Genomic DNA, 11,223 nt, shown 5'->3' on the forward strand with positions numbered 1-11,223 from the left:
TATAGCTGTTACATTCTGGAACAGCTATATAGCTAGCTTAGCTGTTATATTGTTCAACAGCTATAAGCTGCTCTGTACATTAAGAAACGGCTAGAAGCTATTAGCTGTACATTCTGAAACAGCTAGTACCTGTAGTAGCTTAAAGATGGCACTAAGAGTTATAACGTTTATAGTCCATTGAGGACTCATTCACAACCGATATTCCGGGAGCTAAAATTATTGAATGTGTATCAACTCCATAAACTATCTTTTTATGTTTTTATGTATCAATTATTGAATGATAAATTGCCGCAGTCTCTAATTCATTATTGCTGTATCATAGAGCACAACTATGAGACTAGAAAAAGAGAAAGTAAGAAGCTGAGCGTGCATGCCTAAAGTAAGGACAACGCAGGGTAGATTTTCAATGTTATTTAGAGGCACACGCTATTGGAATAATCTACTCCTTTCTGTACGGGAGAAAGTATCGGTGTCTTGCTTTAATAGAACTCTAATATCACAAATGCTAATATAATAATTGTTTTTAACTTTGAACCAATGTTCGTTCTTGCCTTTCTGTAAATATTATGTTATATAATCCTTTTCTTTTATTTAGTGTAAAATACTAAAGTTTTTTTATTTAATCACAGAACATATTTTAGCCTAGATGTAGAATAGCATGTAGCTTAAGTATGTATTCAATAGTTATTCATATTTATTCATTACAATCTCATTCATTGCTGTGATACTTTTGTGGGTTAGTGGTACCAGACACGATTAGCATTAAATGCTATTTTCCGGTCCAATTTATCCTTTCAATGTTAACCATACACATTTTGATTGTCTTACTGATGTAACTTTTGTTTGGATGATAAACTTCAAACTCAAACTCAACTCAAAAGTTTTTGAACAGCTATTATACTTATACTTTTTAGCTGTTTCATAGTGAACAGCTAGTTCATGTAGCTGTTGGAATATTGTACTCTTTTTTCTTCTTCAGTTAAAATTTGAAATGTTCCAATCAATGAGAGCTAGCTAGGTCCTTGAAAATAAAGCAAGTAGGCCTAAACTCTTCTTTTCTTCAAAAAATATTAATTTTGTTGATAAAAGCTCTGTTATTTTTTGTAGTAGAAATTGTTCTTCTTATTTTGGGCATAATTTTTTTTTTTTAAACCAAACGATATTTTAAATACATATAACTACTTTATACTCTCCAATTGGGCTAAATGATGGACGAATTGCACCAGTTCATGCATAATTCCAGTCCCATTCATATAAAGTTATGCAGGTCCAACTGTAAATGTCTACCAAAGTTAAAATATTCGGTTAGTAAAGGTACAAATTCTTTAATCTAATTTATTCTTACTGTTGATAACAGTTATGTACGATGTAGTTCCACCACGTTCCTATCATAGGAATTCATGTTGTGTGTTTGCCGATGGGTCTTTTGCTTATACACTTGTCGATTTAGGAAATTAGGCTTAGAATATTTTTAGATCCGGCAGCAGTGACATTCGGAGATAGATTTAATCATCTTTCCTAATGAGGGAGAAGGTGGAAATATAATAAGAGAGTGGGCAGGACTTGAAAAAGTATAAATGCAGTATAAAAATTGTCAAAAATAGAAAAGGGATGGGTGGGTGGGGGGGGGGGGGAATAAAGTAAAATAAGTTGGCGCCAAGATGACAGGGTAATAGCTAAGGCCTATGTAAATTTCAATATTGGAAAGGGGCTACGGATTTAACATTTTAATCCGGAGGGGGGGGGGGGGTGAAGGCGAATATATTGAAATTTGTGGTGTCGAGTGCAAAAATGAATAAAACGAGGCAATTATTGAGATATTGGAAACGGGTGGGGGGGGGGGGGTGGCACAATATGTAAGATCATTGAAAACGAGACAAATAATCATTTGAGCACTAAACAGTATTAAAATAGCACTTGTTTAATGAGCTAAATGATCTGTGCAATTTAAGTTGAGACCCTTTGAATGCGAGTTTGAAAAGTGCCCACTCCTGCAGAAATATGAAAAACTCCGCTTTTCGATAAACACTGTTTTTTGTTAAAGACTTTAATCGAGATAAACTATGGTAATTTATCGATCACTCGATACAATTAGTTACTCTTGATATAAACTCTGTTTATCTGCGATAAACTGACAGTTTAAAACATAGTTTATCGAGATAAACTATTTTTCGAGTGATAAACATAGTTATCCGCGATTAACAGTGTTTATCTAAGTTATTGGGCAAATGGCGCGCCATATACGTTACGTTTTGGTGTCAAAACGATTAGCGAATGTTCGACACGGAGTTATCTACTTGAAAAAGGATCATTATTAAACGCATTATAAAGTCACGCTGGTAAGTGAAACCAATTATTTTTTAGTCTAGGCCTAATTTTGGAAATAAGAGAGTATAAATGCATCGGATATGGTCCGCTAAAATAACATTTTAACGGATTTTTTGCCCGATCACAAATCATGCCATTAATTATTCCCCAATAAACTTTGTACATCAGCTAGCACTATAGCTATTGGTAATGGTGTCGCCTCATAATTACCACACCTTAACTGGCCCCCATAGAACTATATATGCAGAGCATTGCATTGAGTTGAAGCGCTCCCATGGCTGGTCGCTCGAGCGGCTTTAAATTTGATTTTGAAACTGATTTGGCGCAGTCTAGCTTCTTCTTCTTCCAACTTCAAGTACAGTCCTCTGCAGGGACGGATCCAGGGGGGCACAGGGGGCACGTGCCCCCCGGCCCCCCCCCCCCCCCCCCCCCCAAAAAACAAAAATATTGCACAAAGTTTTCCTGATGTTTTAACAAAGACCAAAGCGTGACTATATTTCCAATAAGCTTCTTTAAATTATAGCAAAAAATATACTTGCATTAAAAATGTTTGTTATAATAAGAATGTTATCTACTTATTCATAGTGATCAATCTGGTTTTATGAAAGGTAGGAACATTGGCCACAATATTCGTTTAATTTTGGACATAATTGAATACACTGAAATGAATGATATTCCAGGATCTATTTTGTTACTTGACATTGAGAAAGCCTTTGACAGTGTCTCCCACAATTTTCTATTTCTAACCTTAGAAAAGTTTAATTTTAGCAAAGAATTTATAGACTCCATTAAGACTTTATATGCTGGTCGCCATTCTTATGTTTTGAACAATGGTTTTCTTACAGAACGCATTCCTATGGAAAGAGGAATTTTTCAGGGATGTCCAATCTCTCCATATTTATTTTTACTTGTAATAGAGATAATGGCCATTTCCATACGACAAAACAATTTAATTAAAGGTATTCCAGTCAAAAATCAAGAGGTCAAGATCTCCTTGTTTGCTGATGATTCTGTGTGTTTTTTGGATGGTTCAAATAACTCTTTTTTTCAACTTTTTGATAACTTACATATATTTGGTAAATTTTCTGGTTGTAAAATAAATCTCAGCAAAACTGAAGCCATTTGGATTGGCTCAAAGAAAGGAAACGAATACTTCCCTTTTATGAACCTTGGTGTTTCATGGAAGACATCTCAATTCAAATGTCTGGGGGTCATTTTCTCCATAAATGTTGCCCTAATTTATGATCTAAACTACAAAGATAGATTTAGAACATTGGAACAAACCTTAAATTGCTGGCGAACAAGAAATCTTTCATTAATTGGCAGAGTATTATTAAGACCCTTGTGTTGCCCCAACTAATATACCTCTTCTCAGTCCTTTCTATTAAATTACCTAGTTCTTTCTTCAAAACTTTGAATAAATTATTCTTTAAGTTTATTTGGAATGGAGGTCATGACAGAGTTCAGAGAAAGGTAATGTGTAACGACTATATACATGCAGGTCTTAAAATGGTTGACCCCTTTTCCTTTGCAACTGCTCAAAAAATGAGGTGGGTTAAACTATTATTGGATGATAACTTTGATGCCCCATGGAAAGGTATTGAGCTATCCTTTCTGGAAAATTTTAATCAAGATGTTCAATTTTTGTGGAAATCTCATGCTCCTGAGAGTGTTCTAAATTCTCTTGGTAGCATACAACTTGCTGAATTATTACGAAGTTGGTACTTATTTAGAGAAGAAGCTATTATTGAATTTTATGGTAATACATTTTCAGAACTAGGTGCATGTCAAGTTCTGTGGTATAACAGATTAATTCGTTCGAAATCTAAATCCCATTTCTTCTATCCATCTTGGTACAATAAAAATATATTTAGTGTATTTGATTTATTTAATCCACCTCTTCCTGGCCATAAACTTTTTGAGGAACTTATATTAGATTTTGGTATCCTTGCTACAGACAGGAGGAAATTTACCTTCTTGATTAAGAATATACCAGAGGAGTGGATGAAGAATTTTGATCCTGATATAGTGGGAGTCCATGAAACAATTGTCCATAAACTAGTGAACATGAATAAAGTCCCCAGAAACACGTACAACTTATTACTCGGTTCCCACATCCCGAACAAAAGATATGCTTTTTGGAGTGAATATTTACCTGTACCAGTAGCCATTGATTGGGAAAAGGTCCACAATACTAATTTCTTTTGCACTATTGATAGTAAACTGAGGTCATTTTATTTCAAGATTTTCCACAAAGCTATTGCATTGAATGATTTTCTTTTTAGGATTAAACGGAAGAATTCACCTAATTGCTCTCTATGTGATAAAAAGGAGGAAACAATGGTCCACTTATTTTGTGAATGTGAAAAGGTTACCCCAGTTTGGCAGAACCTCCTTGCTATATTTCCCAGAATAGTTTTGCCATGAATGTTACCAATTTTGAAAAACTTTTTGGAATCTGTAATGACAAGTTTGTTACATACTTATTTTTGTTAATGAAATACCATATTCATACCTGCAAGTTTAGTAATAGTCTCCCCAATATTTTAGCATTTAAATCTTTTGTTAAAAAACAGAAAGAAATTGAATATTATTTAGCAAAGAAGAAAAACAAACTAACTGCCCACTTCAAGAAATGGCGTTTTGAAATTTAATTTTTCCCTTGCAACCCTAAAATCCATTTAAGTATTGATCATGTGTGCCTTATTGCTTTCTTTTTTGTATAGAATGCCACATGTAATATTCGCCCATTGTTATTATGCAGTACAATGTATTATGTACATATGTGTACGCTGTAATATTGCCATTACATTGTAGGTGCCAATTCATGTACTTCAAGGGCGACCTCCGAGATTTACCCGAGATTTACTCGCAACTTTTTTTGGTGTTGGCGTGACCTCCTGACCTCGTGCACTTTGTTTCTCGGCCATAGCATTATTTACAGATAGAAGGATTTGCTGGATCTAGCCGAGTCGGGTAGCGAAATGATTTAAAAAAAGTTATATTCAAGTCTTTGCAAGTCAGTGAGGTTACGATCATTAATATTACAATATAATTGGTTGCTTGTTTAATAGGGTTGGTGTCACCGTCAATCCTTCAGTCAACCTTTTTCCGTCTCGGAGCTCGTTCTTGAACAATATTAAATTTGTTACTTAATATTCTGCCCTTTTAAAAAAAAATTTTTTTTAAAGATTTTATATTCTTATCATGTAAATCTTTTGTAAATATTGTGATTCTTGATGATTTGTTTAATACAAACATAAATATAAAAAAAAAGAAAAAAAAAAAGAAGATTTTTATTTACTTATCTACATGTGCACAGTTCAGCTTTAGTTGATGCAGTTAAAAAAGATTGAGCATCCAATTTGGCTTTTCATATTTAAGTCATTCGTAAAGTCATACGTAACTTTACGAACAGTTTTATGAACCCCCCTTCCATTCAGGGAGGGGTTTCATAAAATGTTTTTTGGTGGTTTCTTGTCAATTCGAGGGTGCTGAATCCAAATCCGATGAGAGCCAGACGAGAAACATTGAGCATTTCTCGTAAACGGCGAAAATTCAGAATGGCCGCCAAATCATGAAAACGCTTATTCTTTGGTCATTTAACAGGTTATTTTATGTTTTCTAGTCAATTTGAGGGTGCTGAATCCATATCTGATGCATGCCAGACACGAAACCTTGAGCATTTCTCGTAAAATGTGAAAATTAAAAATGGCCGCCCATTTATGAAAACAATGATTCGATGGCCATTTATCAGGTTATTTGATGTGGTTTTTTTGGTAAATTCGAGGAAGCTGATTCTGAATCCGATGAGTGTCACACGTGAAACCTTGAGCCTTTCCCATAAAATGCGAAAAAATTCAAAATGGCCGCCAAGATGGCCGCCAAATCATGAAAACAATTATGACCATTTGACAGCTTATAATATGTTTTCTTCATGTCAATTCGGTGACGCTGCATGATTCCAAATAAAATAGTAAAATTAAGGCAAAAAGAAAAAAAGATACAAAAAAATGGAAAATGAATGATTGCAAAAGCTCTAGAAAAGGGAAATTAGGTCAGTAGAATGAGGGAGAAAGAGATTGAAAAAGAGATTGAGTCCGAGAGTCAAACAAAACTTCATTAAAGGTACTATAGTCCCATTTGCAGGCCCAAAAATGAAAAGGTTAAATTCCAACGGCATTTGAAAGACAAAACTAATCTAGAGCTTCCCTCAAAATGAAAGGGCTTTAAAAAGGATTTTTAGTGGGAAAATGACGACCATATAGTTGTCAAATTGACTTAAGTGATTGCAATTTTTTTTGTATTTATTAATTTTTCAAATAAATATTAATTATTATTATTATATATTTTTATATATGTTGTTATAAAATACGTAATTGTTTTTTTAATGGACAGAAATATGTAAGAAGAATCTGCCGTTTAATTTAACATTGCATGCTAATTTCTAAATTTCTTATTTTGCATGTATGTCTTATAGGAATAACATTTTGTTATTGAATTAACGTTGTATCTTCAGTCTTTAGAAGGATATCCTTCTTGTGTAAACAAAAACAGAAAAACATTTATGGCAGAGTATTTCCTTATTGCATTAAACAGAGGAAGACGGTAAGATGCCTACATCTGGCAGGCACGGTGGAGAGAGGAAACAGAGGAAACATTGTAATAGGTAAGAAGGATCTTATGGTTAATTGCCCAGAATGATAATGAATGTGTCTCGGAAACCAACCATACTACACCAGGAGCCTGTCCCGAACTAGTCACCCCATTTTACCCATACCGTATTTGCCGGCGATATAAGGCTGCAGCGCCGTATAGGCCGCACCCCCGATTTTGACATTAAAAAAAATAAAAAAATAATAATACTATTTTGTCGAAGTCGGGATTTGATCTCTTGCGTACAAATGTTGATGTGAGTAAAATCACTGCCTTAGACCGCGGCCATGCCGCACTGATGCTAGCCTATGTAGTTTTCTGTGATGTATACATTGCGCCTCTCTCTTGTGTATTGAAATGGATTCAAAATAGCGACTTCGCGTGCTGGATGCTTCGCGGCAGCTCCGTTAAACGGGCCCTTCTTTTACTTTTGCAATGCATTGGCACGAACTTAGATCAAAATCTATCGGCAGATGTTGTTTTTGGAAGTTTATTTTCGTCTTCATGTCAACAATGCAAGATAAAATTGTCGGTAAGATGTGTGGAAATGTATAGTTATTGTACCGTTCGTAGATCTAGTCCCATATGTGCAAATTCGTGCTGGTTTTGACTTACTTTTTTTTTTACTCTTTCGCCGCATAGGCCGCACCCCAACTTTTTGATATTTTCTCTTCCAAAATACTGCGGCCTTTACGCCGGCAAATATGGTAATATATGACGCATCAAAATTACTTAGACAACAACAACGAACAAACCCAAAACAAAACAAAACAAATCCCAAAGTCGGGCCGATTGCACCGGCCAGCACCACCCTTTGCACCAAACTCTCTCTGAACACAAAAAATAGCAAAGAAATCAATCGAGATGGTGTCAGACGTACGGCCCCTCAAGTTATATTATAGAAGAGCGTGTTCAGCCAATCAAATCAAGGTTTCCATTTAAGCTACTATTAATGGCATAATTACCATCCATGCTGAGTTTTATGCAATATTGCATGGGCCCAAGCCTAGTATAAGTAGTTTCATTTATAATAAGCATTTTTTATAATTGTGTCAACATTCATAGACGATGTTTCCAACATGATAACAAGACCGACGTGTACTGCAAATAAATACGAACGCTTTAAAAAAAAAAGGTTTCAGATTCAATTGGTTATGTAATGAACCAAACATGAAATCAAAACAGCTTACAAAAGCAATAGGTAAAAGGCTTCATCAGAAGTATGTTCTTCATTCATTATTTTAAAGCAAACACGGTTCGACGGAAGAGAAGGACAATAATAATCCCTTCTAAACATCTAAACATATGAACATCAAAGGAGTAAACTGAACATTTAACTATTATAATAAAATAATGATTTTACAGACTTAATATTGGCAACAACTTTAGCTGATCTTGCTAATATATAGTCTGCATTCCATATCATATGGATTACAGAACAATCCTAGTGATATTTTGAGAGGAAATATTACTGTTTTAGAACTGGTACCGTTACATGTCTAGTTTTGTCTACAAATCCGGAATTAATAAGCATTTATTAAAATTGCAATACTTCCAAATTGGAAAATATATCTTTATTGTCTCATTTATATAATTGCATATACAGTGGTTATGTGGAGATTTCGATCAATAAGGATTTCAAAGCATTTGCAAGACCTTCGATGGCCGGATGCTACACCTGGGGAAATACTAAAAGTGATGTCAATATGTCAAATAAGATCAGGCCTAGGAAGGCTCACAAACACCAGAAGCGGCAACGAGCAAGGGCCCCTCTGGACCTACAGGATATCGACATCGATGCAATACTAAACAAAATAATACAGGAGGTAAATGTATGCACCTTAATTAGGCAGTTGTAACTTTTACCCTCTCCTTTCTTCAATCCACATCATGTACTTATATGATGATGATGATGATGATGATGATGATGATGATGATGAACAGCATTTGTATGGCGCCATACATCTGTTTAAAAAAAACATTCAAAGGCGCGAGCTCCTCCAATAAAATTAGCACTGTACCAGATAAAAAAGATGCCCAACTTAATTTAGGCCTCAGTTAGAAATAGGGTTCGTCAAAGGAAAGCAATCTGAAATTCCTTTGATAAACGTGATCACGGGTGGGGTTGAATAAATCAGTAAATACAGATCTCATAGTCTATTTTTTTTCTTTTTTCTAACGTGTCCCAAACTCGACATGCTCTTAAAAATATATCTAATAGACGCATCTATGTGTGTAGGGGATGTTTCTGCAAAATTGCAACTAATTTTTAAGCAACAATATCTCAAAGAGTACATAATCAATTTCAATGAAACATATATAATTGTATATATGAGTGTTGGCTCAGTCAGTAGAGCGTCCGCCTCACAACCGGGAGGTCGTGGGTTCGAACCCCGGCCGCATCATACCAAAAGACGTTAAAAGATGGGAGTTGCTGCTACCTTGTTTGGCGTTCAACAATAAGGGATAGAGCAACGTCGCTCTGGCGCTGCTCAGTGGCTGCTGGGCTCACGATCAAATGGGAAAAAAGAATTTCTGTTTCGGTTTAATAAAATTTGGAGTGAACTTTAAAAGATTATTATTATTATTATTATTATATGAGTTTTAGATCGTATTATTAAAGAAATAATAATATTTTTTGTTGTTGTTGTTGATTAGGAAGCATACTCAAGCAGAACCTCAAACACTTCAACATTGGTTGAAAAAGACCTGAATAGAAGGGATCAATCACTCGCGATAGCTGGACTGCAGAAGGATTCACAACAACAGAGGTAAGATCGTTGTAATGCCGAATAAATGAGACTGAATAATGAAGAAGGGCTAAACTAATTATTTGATATGGAAACGATCTCGGTAATGCCATAGATCTGATAGAATTTGAACTGGAGGACCATTAGCACACAAATATGAGATGGTACTTGGAACATCAATCATGCTGATATATAATGATGAGAAAATTATACTCGGATAGTAAAATCTGGCGACACCACAGACACAGCCCGTCCTCGGATAAGATGAAATTGATATACAATGCAGGACTGCAAAATTGACAAAACGGGGGATTCAAAAGACTCGAAGAGTAATGAAAAATGAAGCATTCAAATTCATACATATAGTCTGAGTTGATGAATTTGAATGATTCAAAGCATATTGAATTACCTTGATTAATTTCTTTCATCAAAATGCTAAGTAGAATGACCAACATATTAGGAGTAATTTGTGTTATACTTATAATGCATTGGTTTAAATATTAAAAAGCCATCTGTGTTAACACTACTGAATGGTTAATCAATCATGTTTATTGACAGAGAAAGGTTCAAAACAATTTCGGAAAACTGCTAACGAAATAGCCTTTTAAAAATTTTATTGTACCTTGAATGGTAGTTTTCGCTTTCAAAGAGTCTTCTTGGGCACATTCATTATTGTTAAAAACTTGGTTAAAATTTTACATCACTTTCAAATGAGTTAATAATTCTACCCTTTTATATGTCAAAAATTCAAATAACAAAAGTTTAAGGAATACATGTACCGGTATAAGTCTTTCATGAAAAATAATGTTGTCATATTGTCTTTATGCGCTTATAATATAATTCTATCCCTACAGGACTGTGAACCCAGAGGAGAAGGAAAAGGAGGAAACAGTTGCTCTGCAACCTTTCAAGGGTACTCCTCTCATCATCTCTGATCTTCAAAAGAAGAATGATATCATGGTTAGTAACTACAATCAACTCTCCTACAATTTTTCTTAATTCTCATTAGTGAGTTTCCTTGGCCATTACTTTCTTAAACATCATTTGAAAAACAGTGCACGATAAGCATTGAAGAATATAACGATTTTAAATTAAAAAATACATGTACATGTACCATATATCACACATTGTAGAGGTTTCATGGTCTTAGTTGCTACGTCACTGGACAGTGGACCACATGGTTTATAGGGCTCAAATTCATGCAATATATTGCTGCTGCTGGTACGCCATTAATATTATCATGTGATGGTTTCTAACATGTGATCTAAGCTTAAAGGGAAATTAACCTCTCAACTATAAAGCATTATCATGACATAGAGAGTAAAATCAACATTTCATTTGATATAAAAAGCATTGCTGTACGTAGGCCAAATAATATTGTCTTGCAAGAACAATAAAGAGACCCTGCTTTGCCATATATTTACGATGTCGACTGCTCCTCAAGGAAACTGCCATTTTTTCGAAATTTCTCAAGGAGAACTGATGTAGC

The 11,223-nt window shown here is 34.7% G+C and overlaps 1 protein-coding gene across 1 annotated transcript; it reads left to right on the forward strand.

Moving 5' to 3' along the window:
• The first annotated feature begins 8,595 nt into the window (after positions 1–8,595).
• On the forward strand, positions 8,596–11,076 carry LOC115925913. The gene is made up of 3 exons (XM_030989955.1): positions 8,596–8,810; positions 9,643–9,755; positions 10,589–11,076. Exons 1-3 carry the CDS (start codon positions 8,646–8,648, stop codon positions 10,731–10,733), a joined length of 423 nt encoding a protein of 140 aa, XP_030845815.1. The 5' UTR covers positions 8,596–8,645; the 3' UTR covers positions 10,734–11,076.
• The last annotated feature ends 147 nt before the right edge of the window (positions 11,077–11,223 follow it).

This window comes from Strongylocentrotus purpuratus, unplaced genomic scaffold, assembly GCF_000002235.5.
Source record: "Strongylocentrotus purpuratus isolate Spur 01 unplaced genomic scaffold, Spur_5.0 spur5_scaffold_19, whole genome shotgun sequence".
Taxonomy (NCBI): domain Eukaryota; kingdom Metazoa; phylum Echinodermata; class Echinoidea; order Camarodonta; family Strongylocentrotidae; genus Strongylocentrotus; species Strongylocentrotus purpuratus.